The sequence below is a fragment of the Filicampus tigris genome, chromosome 12 (assembly GCF_054856515.1).
Source record: "Filicampus tigris isolate MCC_2025a chromosome 12, RoL_Ftig_1.0, whole genome shotgun sequence".
Lineage (NCBI taxonomy): Eukaryota > Metazoa > Chordata > Actinopteri > Syngnathiformes > Syngnathidae > Filicampus > Filicampus tigris.
In genome coordinates, this window is record NC_141228.1 from 23,488,973 (window position 1) to 23,511,689 (window position 22,717).

Sequence of the window (22,717 nt, forward strand, 5' to 3'; positions counted from 1 at the left end):
AGATTAGAATAAACTTGATTTCATTCAAATGGAAAAGAATAGACTCCGCCAGAGTAATGTATACTGCCTTAGCCTACACTAGACGACAATAGATTTCATTTGAGGGGGTACGAGTGGTTAGACAAGGCTAGATTAGACAATACTAAACTGAACTCGACTACATTACAATCGATTTAAATTTCACCAAATTAGAGCAGTGTGAGTCGACTGGGATACTGGGATAAGCGAGCCATGATTGCAGGGAGTACTCCACTTTCCTCTCACAATTAAAAAAAAAAAACGTTAGTTACTGCCGTATGGAAAATAGATCAAATTATGTCAACTTTAAATTTTTGAAACAACTTAAAAAAGAAGTAGTTTGTTCCAACATTCAAAATGTCACGGTTGAAGATTTTTGTGGCGATGGTGGGCAAAATGCAGAGCAAAGTTCAAAGTATCAGAGACCCACAGGGGAATCAAATTACGACAGCAAATAAGACGTGACGAGGGTCACATGACAACCGAGGGCAACAATGACAATCAACTGGCCAAAAGAGGCAAGGAAATGCAAGCCAGCGGGACGAGTCTGCCAGCTACAGCCGAACAAGACGGGAGTGGCCGCACGAAGCTGATTGGCGGCCACACGGGACGGGGCTGATGAGAACGGCTGGAAACAGAACCCCAACGCGCAAGACCACATGAAAAACGCTGAAAATATGACAAACGGGCTCATCAAAACAAAAGTCAAGAATAACTCAAATGGTGAAAACAAAAAAAACGGCTTCCGTGAAGCAAAACAGTTCAGGTTCAAATGAACAAACTGAACACTGGCATTCAGTCATGAAGGCAAAATTCAAATTGGTTTGCTACATGAAGTTGATCCTTTCAGGTTGCAAATGAATTATTGACACGATTCAAAGCTCAAATATGATATGTGATTGCTGCAATTTTGTCTCATTCATGCAATGTTTTTCTTTTTTCAGGGTAGAGTGGTTTGACTGGACTGGTGTAAAATGGACTAGTCTATAAGGTTCTAAACTCCGAACGACTGACGCTAACAATGCAAAGGGTGAAAGCAGGTCGAGCTTGTCAAGAAGGGGAGGAGGTGGCGGTGCCGGTGCCGGTGTTTGGTTTCCTGGCCGCCGTCAGCGCGGAGCACACTGTTGATTTTGCCCGAGGGCCAGCGAGCGAGCGCCGGCAGCCAATGGCGTGGCGGGGCATGCTTTTCTTAGCTTTTGTTTTGCGCTCTCTTTTCTTTCTTTTGTCCTCCACCTTGGCGCAGCGCCCACGCTGAAGGCGGAGCAGAGGCCACGCCCGCACATGACACCCTCTGCCGTCGCCCGCCCCCAAAGTGGCGTATAAAGTGCCGCTCTTCAAGGAAGTAAAGCAGACGGGAAGAAGTCAACAGCAAGAAAAAACTTTTCACCTCATCTTCACTCATCAACGGCAGCAGGTAACGTCTGCACGCTAACACATTTGTACGGTCGATAATCCCATCGTCATCATGATGATTATCATTATGCCTCGGACGTTTTTAACCACCTTTGATACGGAGGTTGTTTTTCCCCATTGTTGATCTTTGTGCCTTTGAGGGCAAAAAGAAGAAATAAATGCGAGGAAATGTGTCATGATGATAATCGCATACACAAGGAATGACGACAAACATGAATAACGATTGCTTAGTTGAGCAACGAGTCAGGTGGGTGGGGCGCCAGCTACGCCCTGTTGTGCCATACGACAAATTCATCACCAACGCACGACACACACAACATACATATCGCCGCTGTCGGTCGAGACATCCGTCGTTGCGCGCTCACATCAACGCAACGCTGGCCAAACATCATGTTTGATCGCTAATTGAATACGCTACAAGATTGGTGGTGTATTCGACCCTCGCCACTTGCCAGCCGTCATCGACACAAGTTGCGCTCACCCCGAGACCGCACACACAGCCCTTGTCCTTCACTAAAGCAAACGCCGGTATAACGTCTTCTTCAAAGGTCTTAGAGCCATGAGCGATGCGATAAATACAAGACCGAGCCTTATTCATCTGCATGCAGACTTACTTTCATGGCTGACGAGCTTCCCTTCTAACAAAGAATGACAGCCTGCAATTTGAACAAAACAAGCCAACTGAAATGTCGCTAACCATACGATTTTCACTCGTTACTGTCCAAAAAACATTCAGATTTTCAATATACGCAACAATTATTCCACGGGTGGAGGAAGTAGGCGGAGTTTTGCAACACCTCTCAGACATTTTGAGCATTCAAGAGCATCAGGTGATTTGTTCTCAAGACATTTTCACCACTTTAAATTGGTTAACAATGCATGCAAATAATAGACGACATGGCAAAAGCCAAATAGTATCCATTTGCAAAAGAAAAAAAAAAAAAGGGAAATTGACCATATTTGGACATATGGGGTTTTCGGCCCACAGTGGCAACACATATAACATATAAAAAAAAAAAAAACATTCACATATACACACAAAGGGGAGTGGCGTAGAGTAGAGTAGACTAGAGGAGACTAGAGTCGAGTCGAGTCGAGTCGAGTCAAGTCGAGTAGAAGAGATAAGAGGAGTAGAAGAGAAGAGGGGAAAGGAGACTGGAGTGGAGTAGAGTAGCATTGAGTAAACTAGTGTGGAGTAGAGCTGAGTGCAGTAGAGTGGAGTTGAGCAAAGTAGAGAAGATTGGCGTCGAGTGAATCGGAGTAAAGTCGAGTGGAGTCGATTAGCGTACCGAGGTGTAGGGTAAAGTAGAGTCGACTAGTGCAGGGTAGACTAGTTAAGCGGAGAGTCGAGTAGAGTACAGCAGGGTTTGCTATGGTTGTGTGTGTGCTGCTTTGTGACGGTGCGGTTTTTGTTTTGTTCAGGTGAGGATGTCGACCCTTAAAGTGTTTGAGTCTGCGGGCAAGCGTACCGGTCTTCAGATTTGGCGCGTGGAGAAGATGGAGTTGGGGGAAGTCCCAAAAGAAATGCACGGAAGTTTCTACATGGGAGACTCCTACATCGTCCTCTACACCAGCCCCAGGCCGTCTTACAACGTGCACACCTGGATCGGTACCAAGCACGCACACACGCTGTCGATTTTACAGAAAACTTGAAGTGGGATTGGCAATCGCAGCTTGATGCGAGAATTTTTCTGAAATGCCAGTTCGCTGCCACCATCTAGTGGTTGTTACTCAAATGAGTGTTCACAACACAGGGCAAAACATTTGGCCACACCATGGCTTGTACAGTATCTCAAAATTCCCAAGTTGATTCCCGTGTAAATTCTGACCTGTGCAACGAGTAACCCATGAATCGACAATCACGGCTCAGCTTCAGAAAACAGGTCAGCCGCGATTGCTCGTTGGTTGGGCACTTGACCCTTTTTTGCCGATCCGTCCTCCGCCCGCGACCTGGGTACCCTTCAGTTCTTGTCCCTTCCGTCCTTATTCATCAAAATGATGGTCCTCCGACGCCGTCCGTCCTTGTCCTTTTAAAGCGCTTCCGTCCTTACATTCCGTTCAGTCCCTGGGACGGAATTCCCAGCTCTGGAATTTCTGGTTTGAGAATCACTGCTCTCAAACAGACCCGGTTTGCCTTCAAATTGTCCAACTTCTTTGACTTTCCAGTCCCTCTACATCTGCCGTCCTCTGAATATCAAAAGTAGACGTTGACAATGGTGCGCTTTGACTTTGTAAAATCGTCAACATGTTGGGCCATTTTCCAACATACGTGTTTGTCCGCCCGTGCGTCTGCCGGTCTGTGTAGGCTCCATGACGTCGCAGGACGAGAAAATCGCGGCGACCATTTTGATGACGCAACTGGACACCCACCTGGGCGGCGCCCCCATACAGTTCACCGAGCACCAGGGCGAGGAGTCGGTCACCTTCCTTGGATACTTCAAACACGGACTCAAGTACCAGGTGGTTCGCTCGCTCACGCCTGCACATGGCATGCCGCGTGTCACGTGATATTATGTCACCTCATGTGACGTCAGCTATGTCTTGTCACTGTCATGTCAGTCACGTGTTGACGCCGTGTCATGTCAAGTTGTGTGTTATCATGCCATGTCGTGTCAATTCATGTCAAGTGTGCGATGTTATGTCATGTCATGTTGCGTTATTATGTCATGTCACATGATGCCATGACATGTTGCGTCGTGTCATGTCATGTCATACCATGTGATGTCACGCCATGTCATGTCATGGCACATGTTGTCACGTCATATCATGTGTTGTCACGTCACGTTGTCACTTCATGTCACGTGCCATCACATCGTTTCATGTCACGCATCGGCTTGACGTATGAGGTCACTTTTCAGAAAGGGGGCGTGGCTTCCGGCTTCCGCAACGTGGTGCCCAACGAGGCGAATGTCAAGCGTCTGCTGCACGCGAAAGGTCACCGGCGGGTGCGCGCCACCGAGGTGGAACTGGGCTGGGCCAGCTTCAACAAGGGCGACTGCTTCATCATCGACTTGGGCAAGGTGAGAGGACGTCGTGGCGCTTTCCGCTGGCTTCTCCGCCGCTAATGGGCGGGCCGCGTTTGATCGACAGAACATCTACAGCTGGGCGGGCAGCGATTGCAACCGCTACGAGCGGCTGAAGGCCACCGAGCTGGCCGTGGACATCCGAGACAACGAGCGGCGAGGACGCGCCGAGCTGCACCTCATCGATGAGGGCGAAGAGCCCGAGGAGGTCATCAAGGTGACACGTTTACTTACTTCATGGAGGTGACCCCTCCCTCCACGCGTCGCTCCTCCGAGGCCTTCTGTGGGAATAACACATCCAATCCTTTTCGCAACTCAAGTGACTTTCGTCTACTCGACTCGATTGCCTTGGACTGCATTCTCTTGTATTTTGTTCTACTCTCTTCTTCTTTCTTTTATTAGTTAATGTTGTCATCTATTCTCCTGTAATTTGTCCTATCCCATTCTAGTCTGCTTTTGGACACTCCACTCTGTTCTATTTCTTTCCATTGAATTCCAGCTATTCTATCTTGGTCTACTCTGCTTTGGTCTATTCTACTCTATTTAACGCTCTTCTACTCGACTATACGCTGGTTCATTGTACTTCAGTCTATTCTCTTCTCTTCTAGTCCATTCTATAGAATTCTTACTATTCTTGCTATGTATCATTCTACGCTTTACTACTCGGCCCGAATATGTTATTTTCCATTCCGTTGTGTTTTATTTTATTCTGCTCCACTATTCTACTCTCCTTGACACTATTCCACCCTATCCTATTGTGTTCTCTTGCATTCTGTCGGATTCTACTGCATCGTTTGTTGTTTCTCTCAGGTTTTGGGAGCAAAGCCCAACCTGCCTCCAGGAAGTTCCGATCTGTGCACGACGACGCCAAAGTGCCGAAGTCCGGCATCTCTGCACATGGTGACGGCGCGACACAAACACCAAGCAGCACGGCAAACGTACTAAAAAATGCTACGGCAGCAGACCGTCGCTAACATTTCCCCGCGCAGGTGTCGGACGCTTCCGGCAAGATGTCGCAGAAGGAGGTGGCCCCGAAGAACCCGTTCAAGCAGAGCATGCTCTCCAGCAGCGAGTGCTACATCCTGGACAACGGCCAAGACAACAAGATTTTCTTCTGGAAAGGTAGCCGGCTAGCCTAACGCCCAGATGCTAATGCTAATGGCACACTAGGCGGAAAAAGCTAGGTGGTCGTCCAATGAGTCATTTGAATCCCGAAAAAGAATCCAAATAACAATGCGGTGCCATTCCGGGTGCCATTTGCTTCTTGTAAAACACACACACACATTTCTGTCTTTTCCCCCCCACTCTAAACCTGACACAACACACATTGGAGTACGTAATCAAGATGCCCATCTCTGGCAACTTTTTTATTTTGTATGTCGTTGTTTTATTATACTGAAAGGACTTAAAGTAATAGTTTGTGGTGTCGTTTGCAACTTCATTTGTTAGTTCACAAATCAATGACTTCATGAGCAAGTGAATTATTTAATGACTTTGTTAGTTCATGAGTTAGTTTGATGGCGAGTTTGCTAGTTCGCAAGCAAGTTAGTTTGCAAATTGTGTTGTTCCTGAGTTGCTATGTAGCGTGTGACTTTATTCATGAGTTTGCTAGTTTTCCAGTTACTTTGTTAGTTTACAAGGTACTTCATTCATTCCTGAGTTTGTTCATTTGCAAATGAATTAGTTCACAAGTTGGTGAGCGATTTAGTTCATTCATTCATTTAATTCATTTCCAAGTTAGTTTGTGAGTTTGTTAATGAGTTTGCCCATTTCTAAGTTATTTGGGGAGTTAGTTTACTCTCCAATTAAATAGTTAATGATTCAATTCGCAAGTTGGATAGTTAGCAAGTTAGTTTGCAAATTATATTAGCTCCTGAGTTAGTGTGTGACTATTAGTGAGTTTGCTATTTTGAGAGTGAGTTTGTTAGTTAGCAGGGTAGTGAGTTTGTTAGTTTGCATCTTCATTGGTTCATGAGTTATTGAGTTTTTTAGAAAGTGAATTCATTAGTTAGTGAGTAACCATAAGGTAGCAGTACTTCGAATTTCAGAGCACGCGTCTGTCGGTTTTATTAGTCGACTGCTAACAAGCAAGCACATGAGCTCATGTTTGTGGCTTGTGCGCAGGTCGCGATTCTAACACGGAAGAGCGCAAAGCCGCGCTGACCATCGCCAACAAGTTCATCACAGACAAGAACTACTCGGTCAAATGTCAGGTAACTAGCCAGCCGCTCAACTTTTCATCACAGAACCATAAGCTCCTCTCCTGGTCGTGACGTGTGACTTGCGACCGCGGCGACGCGCGACAGATCCAGATCCTGCCGCAAGGGGCCGAGACCACCCTGTTCAAGGACTTCTTTGAGAACTGGCTGGACAAGGACGAGAGCACGGGTCCGGGTCAGGCGTACACGGTGGGCAGCATCGCCGTTGTCAAACAGATCCCCTTTGATGCCTCCGGTCTCCACGGCAACAAGCTCATGGCCGCACAGCACGCAATGGTGGACGACGGATCGGGGAAAGTGCAGGTGCTTCCTGTTCCTCAGCGCAACTTCTTGCTCATGGACGCAATGCCGCTTACGACAACTTCCTGCTGTTCAGGTGTGGCGCGTGGAAGGCGGCGGCCGCGTTCCCGTGGACGCGTCCACCCATGGCCAGTTCTTCGGCGGCGACTGCTACCTGCTGCTCTACTCGTATAATAGCGAGGGCGGAGACAAGCACATCATCTACATATGGTGTGTTAGCATGTTAGCATTTAGGGTCGAACTTTGAACTTGATTGAATTTTGCCCTCTTTAGGCAAGGAAACAAGTGCAGCAGAGATGAGCTGGGAGCCTCCGCCATCTTGGCCGTCGCCCTGGATGACTCCATGGGAGGCGTGGCTTCGCAGGTCAGACTTTTATTGCAAAAACAGGCACTCCCTCATGTCAGGGCTGGCTAATCAAGTGAAGCTTCAAACGCCAATTGATTGGATTTGTTGGTTTACAACTGAGTGCCTGACAGTCACTGAGCTTATCTTAGCTTAGCATGTTTGTGTAGCATTACTGCTTTTAAATGGACTTTGGATCAAATCAAGGCTAATAGGCAACTTTGTTGAGACAGGCTAGCAAGGACGGTGCTATGCTAAGCTAGGTGGGTGTTAACAGCTGCTCTAATGTTGTTGTTGTTGTTGTTGTTGTTGTTGTTGTGGGCGTCCGTCCAGGTGCGTGTGACTCAGGGTCAAGAGCCACCTCACCTGCTGAGCGTGTTCGGGGGCAAGCCCCTGGTGGTGCACCTGGGCGGGACGTCCCGCAAGGGCGGCAGCAGCGAGCCAAACGCCACGCGCCTCTTCCACATCCGACAGAGCTCCACCAAGGCCACCCGCGCCGTCGAGGTGGGTGGGGACCCCCAAGTTATCGTTGTAGCCGGCGGTCCTCGCCGCCCGCAATTTGGAGTGACCTCAAGGTGACAACACCACCCCCCCCGCCCCCTATCTCTCTGTCTTTGGCATCTCAGGTGGCGGCGGACGCATCCTCTCTCAACTCCAACGACGCCTTTGTGCTGAAGTGGCCCAAGGGCACTTTTGTGTGGAAGGGTCGCGGGACCACGCCGGAGGAGCTGGCGGCCACCAAACACGTGATCTCCATCTTGGGCGGCGGCAGCCCTGCCGAAGTGGCCGAGACCAAGGAGCCCGGTCAGCAAAACACAAACCGGCCTTGGCGCCTATGTGAGAGGCGCCATCATGGACGACGTTCACGATGACCTCTCTCACACACACACACACACACAAACACACACCCCCCCACACACACCCCCACACACCCACACACACACACACACACACACACACACACACACAGTGAAACCAAATGCTCTCAGTCTCATTCCGGAAACCTCCTTGTACATGCAAGCCAATTTTCTTGGGCTCACACGCACACGTCACTGAAACTGGCTTTTTTTCCCGCTCACGTACAGCCCTGTAACTGCTGTTGTTGTTGTTGTTGTCGTTGGGCGTCACCAGAGAGCTTCTGGAAGGCGCTGGGCGGCCGCAAGGACTACCAAACCTCGCTGAGCCTGCAGACCGCCAAAGTGTGGCAACCCCGACTCTTTGCGTGCTCCAACGCCAGCGGACGCGTCGACGTGAGGACAAATCTCATGTTCTTGTCTGTGTACTTTTGGCAAAGTGCCTGTTTGACTTGATCTGATTGCTGCCACTCCAGAAAAGGAAAAAAGTCCAATCTCATGAGTTTCATTCTTTAACATGAAAAGTTTCACATCATAACATGAAAGATTTTTGACATGATAGGTTTCACGTTTTAACATCATCAAACATATCATGTTTTAACGTGCTAATTTTCCCGTTTTAACGTTTAACGTTTTATGTTTCATGTTAAAAGCTGATGCGTTTCACATTACAACACGACAAGGTAAAACGTGAAACTTTTGACGTTAGAATGTGAAATTCATCCTGTTACAACGTGATCATGGAACTTTTGTCTTTTCTGCTGTGGCAGAAAATCATTTTGCGTTCATAGTAATGATGTGATGGATGGAACTTCGCAAGCGATCTCTACTTGTATTTGTCTTTGAATGTGTACTTTTGTGACATACTGCTGTTGTGCGTGGTTTTGTGTAGGTGGAGGAGGTCCCTGGAGAATTGGACCAGCTGGACCTGGAGACTGACGATGTCATGATTCTGGACACGAGCGTCCAGGTACATTGTCTCGACTTCCTGTTCAGCCTTGGTCATTGATTGGCTTTTGTTTTCAACAAACAAATGTTTTGGATGTTTTGCTCTTTCTTTTTGTCTTCTATCGATCTTTGCTTTGATTTGTTTGTTCGGTCCAGCTCTTTGTCTGGATCGGGAAGGACGCCAACGAGACGGAGAAAAAGGGAGCGGCGCGCATCGGTAAGGGACCGTTTTGGACGCAGAACCACAACAGCGCTCGCTAACATTTTTTCTTGACCTTTCAGCCGAGGAGTATTTGAAGTCGGACCCATCCGGCCGCCACGGGACCCCCATCAGCACCATCAAACAGGGCGACGAGCCGCCCTCCTTCACCGGCTGGTTCCTGGCCTGGGATTCCACTTTGTGGGACAAAGACCCCCTGGTTGTCATCGGTGCACGCTAGCGGCGCACCACGTTAGCGGCGCACCACGTTAGCGGCGCACCACGTTAGCGGCGCACCACGTTAGCGGCGCACCACGTTAGCGGCGCACTTTAGGCCAGAGATTGCTTGGCTTGTTGTGTAGTGTTTGTTGCGTTGCATCTTAGTCCCTCCTAGGCCAGTGGGCCGAGTCATCTTGGTGGTCAATCAAAACTCAGCTCTTTGGCAATAAAAGGAGTGAGGGTGTCACAAACGTTAATGAGGACGGATAATCGGGAACCACAAGTCAAAGTCACACCTTGGGCCCAACCCAGCCCGGCCGATTTCATCGCTACATCCATATTAGCTCTTTTAAAATGGGCCAAATTTGGCAGATTTTTATTTTATTTTTTTACATATCAACACGTACAAGATAGGACCAAAATAATGGTACAAAATTATTTTTCTCTCTGCTGTATAGTGAAACATACTAAAGGACAAAGTGCTGCATTATTCATACCTTTGATGTTGTACACATCAAGAGACCAAAAAAGAAGTTATTTGAATCATTAGTATGTTTGATTAATTAGTCGCTTCTCAAAATTTCAGTTGGCCAAACATTGGCCCAAAAAAGATCCACATTTATTGGTGCTGAGTCAAAAGATGTGTAGGCCTACAAATGATTGGTGTCCCAATACTTGTGTCACATTTTGGCATCAGATAATTTGAAGAATGATGACTTCCTGTTCTTCCAGTCACATAACTTTCTTTTGGGTGCAGTCTTCCTTTCTTTGCTTTCTGTCTGCTTGCAAGCAAATTTAGATTGGAAACATTTGACACTTTTGAATAAACATCCAAACAAGTGTTGCTGTTAGCGTGTGTTTGTCACGCGTGGTGTAACCCTCGCCGTGCGTCAGTGCTGACTGGCACTTTGTCGGGATTAAGCGGCGGGAATTAAGGACGGCAGCTGCCCGCCTCGCTCGGACCCCCTCGCTCACTCACCCGCTCGCCCGCTGGCTGCTTGGCTCGCTCGGACCTCCCGACTGATTCGGACCTGGTCGCTGGCTGGCGGCAAGATGACTCAAAAAGCGGTCCTGATCACAGGATGTTCCTCCGGCATCGGCCTGGCGCTCGCCACGCGCATCGCCAAGGACGAGAAGAAGAGGTTCATGGGTAAAGACCAAAAAAGGCCTCCTCTATGCTTGATACAGGATTGACTATTTCTGGGTGCTGTTTGAATGTAGCGGCCTCAATGCCTTTAGCGAACAACCGATGCTTTGTGATCATCGAACCTATTCCAATATGCCTTGCACCCACAGAAAAATGGCCACACGCAAAATTCACAAGTTGTGGCACAAAAATATCTTTGAATGAGAATAGCAAAATATCACAACACAGATGGACTGATTGGTGGCGTGAATACAGTACCGTACAAGGTCATGATTTCCTTCGCTTGGAGTTGTGATCATCAGGATCTGTTTGTGTGAAAAACGCATCATTCTCTTTGGTTTAGGGAGTGAACGATGTTCTCGACATGAGGTAGCTTTGAACAATTCCTTCCCCGAAAGCAGTTTGCTCGGAAACACGACATTTGCGAGGCGACAAAGTCTGGAGGACGCATACCAGGGAAGTCTGCCATTTTAGGGTCATTTTCTTGGGAAGAATTCGACTCGGTGATTGTTGTTAGAGTGCCACTAAGCGCTACGTGGCCTCTCTCTGCTGGTACGCAAAACAACTAAATACAAATGAAATTGACCATTTAAAACATGCAATACTGTCAAGCGTATTGAAAGTTGTAGCTATTCATACAATCTTTTAAATGTACTTCTAGTTGGTTTTCCAAATACAGTATCATATAATATTTCTTTTAAGTACAGTTCAGTTGTATTGAACTTTGAAGTACAGCACAATACATTGTAAGTATACATGGAACCGAACCGTTATCTCGGACTCATTTTGAAGAACACTGGAACGCATTTGAGGGGTACATTAGGGCAGCATTTTAATTTCAGTCCTATTGTTAGTACTTGGACAGCAAAGTATTTTGTAAGGTGTTACTTGATGTTGATGAAAACTTTGTTGACAACCACTGGGTGACAACAACCAAACTGCTCCGCTACTGGGGAGCTGCAATAATATTGGGACACCATTGTGGGAGCAGCAAGCGCACCCTACTCCAGCACATTGTGTGTGTGTGTGTGTGTGTGTGTGTGTGTGGGCATCAGTGTATGCCACCATGAGGAACGTGAGCAAAGGCGAGGCGCTGGTGGAGGCGGCCGGCCGCAGCCTGGGTCGCACGCTGGAGATCAAGCAGTTGGACGTGTGCGACGAGAGGTCCATCAAAGCGTGCGTGGACAGCCTGCCCCAACGCAGGGTGGACATCCTCAGTGAGCCGCACCCGCCGACACGCACGCGTCAATATGGGCACCAAAACACGGGGGCGGGGGCGGGAATTCTCGCTAATTTTGTGCCACTGGAGGATGAAAATCAAAATGATTCTAATCATAAAGTTAAACAGGGGGTACATCAGAAGGTTCCAAGGAAAAAAGCTATCACACACCTTCTCACATTGAAAAACTAAAAAAAAAAAAAAAAGTTGAGCCTTACAAGGTGTCACACTTCATATTTGAAATATTCTTTAAAATATAAGATATAATGTCATGAAAAATGTGTCACTTTTTTTTCCATTTTAGATTGATTTGAATTTTGGAAAAGTTTAAGAGATTGAGCTCTTTTTTTATTTCAAAAATAGCTTTTCACAAAAAATACATAAGTTGAATGTTATAAGCGCAGCCGGCGTTAGCCTCAACTGCCGGACAAAATAAATTGGGTCTGCATAAAGCTGTCAAACATTGAGAAATAGTCCAAAACCAGACTTGTCGCTACTTTGCGGGTTTCGTGAAAGGCAAGCCCCCCGATAGACGACGGATTGTTCTATTTGGTCTTGTTCCATTTGAATTTTGGCCTCGCGATTGACATACCACGCGTCCGTCATTCTGTGCTTGACTTCCCCTGTCAGTCAGTAACGCCGGCATGGGCCTGATCGGCCCCATCGAGTGCCAATCGGTGGACGAGATGAAGGCGGTGATGGACACCAACTTCTTCGGCCTGGTGAGGCTGCTCAAGGAGATCCTGCCCGACATGAAGCGCCGCAAGAAAGGCCACATTGTGGTCATCAGCAGCGTCATGGGCATCCAAGGTCTGAATTCCCGCCCGCTGCCCACCAGAAGTGCCTTGAAGGAAAACTCGCTTCCCCCCCATGTGCCCTCCTGCAGGGATCCTCTTCAACGATGTCTACGCCGCATCCAAGTTTGCCGTGGAGGGATTCTGCGAGAGTTTGGCGGTGCAAGCGCTCAGGTTCAATCTCAAGTAAGCTTGACCTCCGACAATCGCACGCAGCCCTTTAGTGCAATTTTTGGGTTCTCAGAAAGCTGTTTCGACGCTGCTCTTAATCAGCCAATCAGAGGCTGGACTTGAGGCCTTATTAATTTTACGTACAGTGTTGCCAACTTTGAGATAACACTTAGGGGTGTCCCGATACTTTTGTCCAGGCGGCACATTTACGTCCCACTTCCTGGACATCTGTACACATGTCATATTTGCACTTTTTTTACGAGCCACAATACTTTTGTCAACATTTTCTCGACATTTCACTTGGTGTTTTGACTGGCCCGACACTTTTGTCCACTCGACTTGATGTCTGTGTCCCGTTGCTTCAGCATCAGCCTGATCGAGCCGGGTCCGGTCATCACGGAGTTTGAGCGTAAGGTGTACGATGAAGGTCTGAAGACGGACCTGAGCAACGCTGACGCGGTGACGGCGGACATGTTCACCAACATCTACCTCAAGAACTACAAGCAGATTTTCGAGACGCTGGGACAGACGGCGGAGGATGTGGCTGAGGTACGTGTGCCCGCCGGAGTGACTGCTCTCGGCTTGCTGGAGCGCCTCTTGAAGTGACTCCCGGAGCGACTTTGCGACCAACTGTGGGAGTGCCTTGCTGAGGCTCCTCCAGTAGCACCTCCCTGAGCACCTTGCCGGAGCGGCTACTGGAGGAACTGCAAAGCAAGTTGCCAGAGCACTCTGCCAGGGTCGCTCCTGGAGCATCTCCTGGAGCCCTTCCCAAAGCACCTTGAGGAATGACTCCAGGAGTGCATTCCGGAGCGACTCTCGGAACACCTCCGGGAGCCCCCTGACACAGCACCTGCCAGAAGGCTTCCGGTAGGAAATCCAGAAGCAAAATGCTGGAGCACCTCCCGGAGTCCCACTTGGTAGTTCCTCCCAGAGAGCCTCTGTAAGCAAGTCCCAGAGAAACGACATGAGTAACACCCGGATCACTCAAGGAGTACCTCCTGGTGCTCCTCCCAAAGCAACTTGAGGAGGGACTCCAGGAGCAACTTGCCAGAGCACCTCCCAGAGTTACTCAAGGAGCTTGTCCTGGAGCCTGTCCCCAGGCACCTCCTTCAGTAACTTGAGGAGTGACCCAAAAGGCCATTCTGGAGCGACAGCGGCTGCCGCAGGACTGACAGGAGGGACTCCAGGAGATGTTCTGGCACTTTGCTCCTGGAGTCACTCTCAAAGCGTGCCTCTGGAAGGGAATCCTGGAGGACTTTTCCAAAGTGTCCACTGAAGGCCCAGAGCCACTCCACAAGCGCCTCCTAGAGTGCTTCACGAAGCAACTTGAGGAGTTCTCCTGGAGGCAATCTGTGAGCACTTGCGGGAGCACCTTACCACAGCGCATCCTGGAGGGCTTCCAGATGGGACTCCAGGGCTGACTTGCCAGAGCACCTCCCAGGGTGCTTCTTGAAGCAGCGTATCCTGGAGCAACACCTGGAGGGTCTCCGGGGAGCACTTTGCGGAGAAGCTCGTCAGAGCGCTCTATCAAAGTTCCTGCGCCACTAGCGCTTCTTGGAGGGACTCTAAGAGTGGCTTCCCGAAGTGCCTGCAGGGATCACCTTGTTGAGCTCCTTCTCGTTCTGGCCTGGACCTAACATGTCTTTCATGTCCCCTCAGCACACGCTGAGGATCATGACGTCGGACAACCCTCCTTTCCGCCACCAGACCAACACGCTGTACACCCCCATGACCACGCTCAAGTACGCTGACCCCAGTGGCGACCTGCCCATCGACACCTTTTACAAGATGGTCTTTGAGCACGACAAGATCTTCAATGCCAGCCTCAACTTTCTCAAGCTCCTCCGCTGGAGGAGCAGACGCAGCTTCACGCTGGACAAAAGCAGCTGACTTGTCCTCTGTTTTTTGTTGCTGGAGGGAGCCAATCAAGTCCAGTCGTCAAAGCTTGTGCTTGTCTTTAGCCATGCCAAGTAAAATATTATTTAAAAATAATCAATTCAATCATATAACAATTACATACATAAATATATATATATATATATATATATATATATATATATATATATATATATATATATATATGTAAAAAATGAACACACAAAATTGAAAAAGAAAAATATAACAAAATGATGTAAGTGAATAAAAGTAGCACATATTACATCCTTGTGTCATAAAAATGTGTCATATTAATTTAAAAACTTAAAAATAAATAGATCAAACGTTGGACACAATGTTTTGCTCGCGTCAGCTATTGTCTTCATGACAACTCAATCGGGATTACGTGTGATTATGTATTTACACTAATCCGGGATCCACGTGTCTATTTATGTCTTATATCTTAAAAACGAGGCATAAACACTAATGACTTCGTCATGTTTCAATTATGCGACCCCAAATGTTTTTTTAATCCCACAAAACGAATCAAAAGCATGCGGAGGCCGTAAAAGGTGCACGTCGCCAAATGACCACCGGATGGCGATAAATAATAAACGCATAGTATGTATTTTTTGTTTAAGAATTTTATTGACTCAAAACAACAAACAATATAACTATCAGATATCAATATCCAAATTGAACAATATATCAGATTATATAAAACCGGATAATCATTTCTCAGTTTCATGAAACAATTTGTGTCTGCACCACATCCGGTTACCGGTACACGTCATATCCGCACAAATGTTGGCTAATGGTGGTGGAGTACGCTTTGAAAGAAGTCAACGGTCGATTCTGACGTTTATTTGACTTTGACACATTTAATGGATTAGTTTACTATCCGGCTCGCTATCGACGCCCTTTAATCAGTTTCCCAGCGGCAGCGGATCAACTGTGAGTTCCGTGTGAGCGAGCTGGGCCATTGTTCTCCTAGCAGCATTAGCTTAGTTTATCTTAATTTAGCTTAATTTAGCTTTAGCCATGCTCTCGGGCGGCGGCAGCGGCGGCGCTGTTGTTGGTCTGATGGACTCGTTGGGTTACTAAAACGCCTGCTTTTCTCTCTGTCGCTTTACCGGCTGCGCCTTTGTCACGTCTCGAATCTCCTTCGTGATATTTGATCGTTGAGTTTTGATCTGATGTTGTGCGGAGACGTTTCGCTTTCTGCTGCGTTGTCAACGTAGCCCCCGTTAGCCGCCCGGCGGGCGACTTCTTTGCATTGGATTGCGCGCGCTACGTCAAACGGGGCAGGAGTTTTGGCACGTTTGCTCGTGTTATTGTTTTGGTTTGGTTTGGTTTGGTTTGTTTCGTTCGTACGATGGCTTCGTCCTCCGGCAACGACGACGACCTGACCATCCCGCGCGCCGCCATCAACAAGATGATCAAGGAGACGCTTCCCAACGTACGCGTGGCCAATGACGCGCGCGAGCTGGTGGTCAACTGCTGCACCGAGTTCATCCACCTCATCTCTTCCGAGGCCAACGAGATCTGCAACAAGTCCGACAAGAAGACCATCTCGCCCGAACACGTCATCAACGGTGAGGGAACCCCCGGCCGCCGCTGTCGTCACTGGCTGACCCGAGCGAGCCCCCGCCCCCACCCCCCCGCTAGTAGTCAGGGACGCAAAAAAGGAGCTCTCTGTCACAGACAACAACAATTGTGCAATACTAATACAATAATAATTTTGACAGAGTCGATCGTGGCAGGCCTAGCTAAAAATTACTTTTGGGTAGTCAGATGATCAGTTTAAGTGGGTAAAACTTTAATGTTTGGATTAATAACGAGAAGCAAAACTGTTAATGTCATCATTACCACCATTTGTTTGGGAAATTGAAGTTGGATGTGCTTGTCGGATAGAACATTTCTTTGCAGCTTTTCTCTTTGGTATCGGCGTGACTTTGAACCGCTTGTGCCACCTCCGCAATTGTGCTTGAAAATAACACAACTAGTACTAAGCTGTGCAGATAAAAACGCGTGTCGTCATTTTGGAAATTGTGGAGCCGGGGATGGCCTGAAATGAGGTGGCCCAAGCGTTTGTTGCGTTAGCTCCCGAACAAAGGCTCCCTGTGGTGACGCTGCGGTGTCCCTCCGCAGCTCTAGAGAGCCTGGGCTTCGCCTCGTACATCACAGAGGTGAAGGACGTGCTGCAGGAGTGCAAGACGGTGGCCCTGAAGAGGAGGAAGGCCAGCTCCCGCCTGGAGAACCTCGGCATCCCTGAGGAGGAGCTGCTCCGGCAGCAGCAGGAGCTCTTCGCCAAAGTAAGCCTGACGGCCAGAAAATGTCCAGAGGACGAACACCTTCCCCCGTCTCTCTTAATCTTAGCCTATTCACATCTTTTACATACAAGTCATGCGGGTAAAAAAAGAAATAAAACCTCCTCTTAATAAAAAGAAAGAAATCAAACCATGATCATTTATTGTTTTGTGTTTGCGCGTGCGTGCAGGCGCGGCAGCAGCAGGCCGAGCTGGCCCAGCAGGAGTGGCTGCAGATGCAGCAGGCGGCACAGCAGGCCCAGATGGCGGCGGCCAGCGCCGCCCAACAGGCCGGTTCCTCTCAGGATGAAGACGAAGACGACGACGTGTGATCCGGGAAAGGGGACATGCGGGGGGTTGTGGGGCGTTTTTGTTGTTTGGAGGGTGGGAGGGCAGACGCGAGCGGGACACGCCCACGAGGACGGCTGGACAAGCGAGAGTGAAGACTGACTCACAGACTTTGATCTCCTGCTGCATCTCCTCCAAATTCTCTAACGTTGGGAATGTTCGGAGGCTTTTTTCCCCCACTTCTCCTCCTTGACTAAAATGTTGACGTGTCAGGATTACTGAGCCACGTCACCAAAGATGGCCGACAGACGGGCAGCTGGCATGTTGTTAGTGTTAACGATGTCAGATGAGGAGGATGGTTTGTGTGTGTACTTGTTCATTCCACAAACTTCAAGCAATAAATTCTTTCTCTTTTTTTTTTTTTTTTTTTTACACCTCCACTGCTGGCGCATCCTCTCCTTTTTTCCTCGTTCTTTCGCTCGCCATTGCAAACGTCCTTTCGAAGTGACTCTGCTTAGTCTTTTCAGAGCAGCGGAAGACGCTGTTGTCATCAGCGGACCAAAGTGGACCAATAGGAGGTGGCGCTTGGTCACATGCAGTCGTCTGGCCACGCCCACCAGTGGTGAGTAGTCAACTGTCTCGTGCTTTAATTATCTGGCAGAAATGAAACCATGAAAGTGTTCAGTTTTCTATTTGAAATTGTGCCGCGTTGTCTCATAAGTGAGAACGACAACGGCTTTGACTTGTTCTAAGTTTTTCTAAATGGCCAAAAAGCTCAGTTCCTGTCAATTCACACACCTGCCACTCATGACGTGGAGATTCCCTTCTAAACCTTTTTGCGGCGTGTGTTGCAAACATGTCATTACATTTCAAAAAGGCGGAGTGAAATATTTCAATGGCGATACGGCTCCAACTCTGACCCTGCAAAGAGTCACAGCCATTAACACTGGGGCCCTAATCGGGGCCCTAATCGGAGCCGTCGCCGCGTTCTACCGCGATCTCACAAAACCCAAGAACGGCAGAATGTGCCAGATGTGCGCTAATGTCGACCAAGTGGCGAGAATGTTAGTGGCCAAAAAGACTTTTGTTCCATTGCAGGACAAATCCACCCGCAAGCCATCATGATTCTTGATGAGTCATGAAAATGACGTTATCTATACATTGCTAACATTAGACAGTAACGTCATACTGTATTCCATGATGACGACAACATTCCACAGAGTGGAGACAATGGTTTGACTTTTCAGCAATTTAAAGCGTCATTTTACATACGTGGTCATTTTTATCAGTTATTCAAATATGGCAGGGTTGTTTAGATGTTTAGAACAACATTCTTCTCTGTGCTGTGTCAAATTTACATGATGATTTTATGAGAGAAAACAAACGGCAATGTAGACATAATGGGATCACGACACTTTGAATCATGGTCAGTTAGTATCATGACATTCCCACATTAACCTCAAAAACGGATTTTTCATATGCAAACAAACTTAATTTTATTTTTTGTAAAAACAAAAGTGACTACGTTGCGGATGTGGTGCAATGAGCATCAACGTCCACCGCATGTCGCTGTTGGCTTCTGCAGTCATCTGAAGAAGTTGCTGTGGAAATTCACTGGGTGCGTTTCACAACAACAATAAAGTTACATATTATAGTCATTAACTACGCACGCGAAAAAAGCCCCAAGTAGAAAACCTTATGCAACTGTGGTGCGAACTTGTATAAGCATGTGCGCGTTCGCGTGCATGTGTTGTGCAACTGCAGAATCAAACATGCAGACTCATCTCTGGGTGTTGAACGTGACTGTAAAAGTCCTTCCCATCTTGAAAGTGACCCATTTTCAGCAAAAAGCTTGCAGCTTTGTTTTGATGAGAGCATGTGCACCAGCCTGTCAAGACAAAATCACTCTCAGAGGTGTCCGAGCCAGATGCACAAAGGTGCTTCACACGTTGAGTCGAAGCATGTGTGACTTCCGCTAGAAAGCATCGCTACTACAGAAAGACATTTATCATTCGTGCAACTTAAGTGGTGCAGTTCACAATCAATATTTAGTAAAAACAAAAACCGTGTCCAAACTTGACCAGCCTCAGCAAAGATGCACATTGTTAATTCTGTTGATGTGCGCAGATGCCAAGCCATGTTTCCCACTCGTTGGCTGCAGCAAGCTTTGCTCGGGAAGAAAACCGCAGATGGCGTTAACTAGTTCCACATTTCTCAGCCGTTTCAAACCGATCCATCTTAGTACAAAAATTCACAGAATAGTGTTGAATTTCCTATTCACACATTGCCAACTATTATTTTTATTTTATTCGCACCATTTTTAAATTCGAACACTGCCCTCAGCCAAATGCAGTAAAGTTGGAATTCTGTATGCACTTGTGCATATGAATGACTGCCCCTCCCCCCGGCCCCCAAACCCTCCTCCTTCAACAACAAAGTGCGAAGTATTTTCCACATTGAAAAAATTGCCACGTTTGAAGAGGAGGTCAACCCCCCAAAAATCTATACCGTGTTATGTTCTATGTAGCTCCACTAGTTTAATCACAGCATTGTGATGACTATTACATTTGTGTTAGTAGTAAAATCCAGCCGTTCTTGTCCATCTTTTGTCACTTTCCGTCGAACCAAAACGACATCACAGTTGCTCAAGGCTGAGCTAATGACCAATCATGGCTCAGCTTTAGAAAACAGGTCGGCCGCGATTGGTCGTTAGCTGAGCCCCGAGCAACAGTGATGTCATTTTCAGTCAACAAAGTGACAAAAACGGCCATCCCCGAGATATCTTAAAAATAGCTGCATTTTGCTGCTTTACTCGTATTCCGCACACGTAATATTAATCACAATGCATTGTTTACAGACGAGTGGAGGAACGTAGAACATATTATTCCAAGTCATTTTGGGGGCGTTTAACTTCAACTTTAAGGCGAGATATTTGACATAATTGCTTCCTTCATCATTTTAGTTTAGACACACTCCCGAGATGCGGCCGAGTAAGGTAACAAACAAAACACAGACGTAATGACATGTGGCCCATATTGTTTTGATTTCACTGATCACCACGCTCTGCGTGCGTGTACGTCTGTTGTTTTTGTTTGATATTTTTTCTTTGTTTGGCGGCGTGTCTGCTCGTGCGGCGCCTGCTTGTGATGTGAAGGTTACGGTCTGGGCGCCATTTGGCCGTCTCCGACGAGGGATGGACCGGGACCACGTGCTCGATTTAAATATGCAGGATGGAACGCGGTGGCGGCTGGGCCGTGCCCAGCTCAGCTCATATTAGAGCTACGCCGGCCGGGGCCAGGCCATGCAAAGACTTGTCAACAAATCGAAGCCTCTTAAAAGTCTTTTAAGTTTAAAAACATTCAAAAGTTCCCAAGTAGCCATTCTGTTCCAATGCAATTCCTGTTTCCGTGTTTGCGCTGCAGCTGTGCCCCATGTCTGTTGGTGCGGTTACTTGCGCGTTACGGTTACACTTAGTACACGTTTGATCAGCACGGTCAAACGTGCCGAAAGCAGCGTTTGTGCCAAACAGAAATCATGCAACGTCTCAAGAGAAGAAAAATCCCGGCGCTGTGCCTGGGAAAGATGTGCCCACAAATTGGATAGTCCTACTGTGTGTTATGCGCGTTGTTCATGTAACTGAAAGCTCATTTTTATTGCTTGTAAAAGTGCATTGGCGGCTGTTCCTCATATAACCCAGCTCTACTAGAAGGTCAAAGCATTAAGAACAGTCATTGTGTTGTGCTGTTGATTGCGTTTGTTGAGTTTGACACACTCAAGCGCTGACCGATTGATCAGTGTTCATCAGCTGAACAAAGCCAAGCGTCACGTGACCTCCACCCTGGAGCCAGTGACGAAGAGCAGCTAGATAAGTCAGCATGCTAATGTAGCTGACTTGTGGCTAACAACAGATCAGCCTGTTGCTGTCAGGATATAATGTCATGTCATGTAATAAAGCCACCCCTGAGGTGTCCAGATTATTTCTACCCTTGCAGAAAATCTTCTTGTCTTTAGGGAACATGCTAAAGCCAATTCAATATGTTACAGATCAAAATGTGGTAAGCATCAACGTGAACGAAGAAAAACATGTTTGACTTCTTGTAAAATAAACATTTATTTACAAATTGAATTTTTTTTTAAATGAGACGAATGAAAAAAATGATAGTAGACTGCTCTATTTATGGGTGTTCATTTGTGGATAAAAAAATACAGATAAGCTTGGTAGCAGAAAAAAAACACTAGTGTGATATCTTTTAACATTTGAAATGATTAACAATTTTAAATAGGGTGACACATTTTCATTGAGCTTTTTTTGCACTTTAAACAAAAAGTGTGAAGTGTTGTTACTCAAAACGTTTGTTACATTTTTGATTGAACGAACAAAAAGCTATATATTTCATTTTTTTTTTTTCTCCTAAGCTTTTGATTTGCTGATCGTAGCCACGTGCTGCGCTAGCGCAGCAATGCTCACTCGGCTCACCTGACGCGACCACGACCGTCAGAACATCAGCAGTCATCTGCGTAGCATGTGCGCTCCACTTAGCAAGCTAACAGGCCCCGCAGCCCCACACAAAGACGCCGATTGTCTTCACTTGTTAGCGCGTTTGGATTCTAACTGGACGCCAGGCCGCATGTCGCTTGTTATACACTCACGTGGAGCTCATGCCAACCACCGCCGCCGACATTAGCATGTGGATGGAGGCAACTGCCGTTGGCCACAACCTACGTTAGCACGCCAGTCTATTCAGCCAAAAGCTCCTCGACTACGTTGAATCATCTGGCTTTGTTCTGCTATTGCTAATGTACATTAGGCCTACATTAGGCCTCTATCATTCACACCAGCGGTGTGCAACCCGCGGCTCCAAATTCACGAGGCTCTTTCATCTTTCGGCTCTGGATGTGTGTCTTTAAATGATTAGTGTTTCATTTCAATGTGCTTTTATTTTAGTGTGTTTGTTTTTCAAATGTAGTTCTGAATTTGAAGATTTTGGTGCGTGTCACATTTAAACGACAATGTTTTCTTTTTTGGTCACCGCAATATGTGTAGCAAGTGCCAATGTGCAACACCTGGCACATAGATATTGCCTTTTTTATTTGAACGTTAGTTTCAACCTAGCGTTGTTTTTCAGCTTTCTAAATGTTTTTGTCACTTGCTGAAATAAGATTTTGTGTCGTCTGTATAACCTTAACCCTGACCAAAAAGCGGCGAAACTGAGCTGTTTGTGGCACCTCAAATTTTAGAATAAAAACAAGACTGAGAAAGGGTTTTGAATTGAATTTATTTACACATATGCAATTAGGAGACACAATGCTGACTCAGCGTTTTTTACATGCTGTTCAACTGCATCCTTTTTCCCTCACCGTTGTGATATACTCTTTTG

At 47.2% G+C, this 22,717-nt stretch overlaps 3 protein-coding genes across 3 annotated transcripts; all 3 read left to right on the top strand.

Annotated features, from left to right (window-relative positions):
• The first annotated feature begins 979 nt into the window (after positions 1-979).
• On the top strand, positions 980-10,376 carry scinla (scinderin like a). The gene is made up of 17 exons (XM_086046301.1): positions 980-1,432; positions 2,854-3,040; positions 3,737-3,891; positions 4,290-4,451; positions 4,522-4,671; positions 5,265-5,354; positions 5,444-5,576; positions 6,579-6,667; positions 6,761-6,976; positions 7,050-7,183; positions 7,247-7,337; positions 7,650-7,820; positions 7,943-8,120; positions 8,448-8,566; positions 9,063-9,140; positions 9,275-9,335; positions 9,401-10,376. Exons 2-17 carry the CDS (start codon positions 2,860-2,862, stop codon positions 9,556-9,558), a joined length of 2,166 nt encoding a protein of 721 aa, XP_085902427.1. The 5' UTR covers positions 980-1,432; positions 2,854-2,859; the 3' UTR covers positions 9,559-10,376.
• Positions 10,377-10,485: 109 nt separating this feature from the next.
• Positions 10,486-15,100, top strand: LOC147139263 (retinol dehydrogenase 8). The gene is made up of 6 exons (XM_086046303.1): positions 10,486-10,686; positions 11,739-11,900; positions 12,533-12,712; positions 12,789-12,882; positions 13,233-13,416; positions 14,527-15,100. Exons 1-6 carry the CDS (start codon positions 10,590-10,592, stop codon positions 14,755-14,757), a joined length of 948 nt encoding a protein of 315 aa, XP_085902429.1. The 5' UTR covers positions 10,486-10,589; the 3' UTR covers positions 14,758-15,100.
• Positions 15,101-15,521: 421 nt separating this feature from the next.
• On the top strand, positions 15,522-17,779 carry dr1 (down-regulator of transcription 1). The gene is made up of 3 exons (XM_086046302.1): positions 15,522-16,337; positions 16,894-17,057; positions 17,243-17,779. Exons 1-3 carry the CDS (start codon positions 16,118-16,120, stop codon positions 17,381-17,383), a joined length of 525 nt encoding a protein of 174 aa, XP_085902428.1. The 5' UTR covers positions 15,522-16,117; the 3' UTR covers positions 17,384-17,779.
• The last annotated feature ends 4,938 nt before the right edge of the window (positions 17,780-22,717 follow it).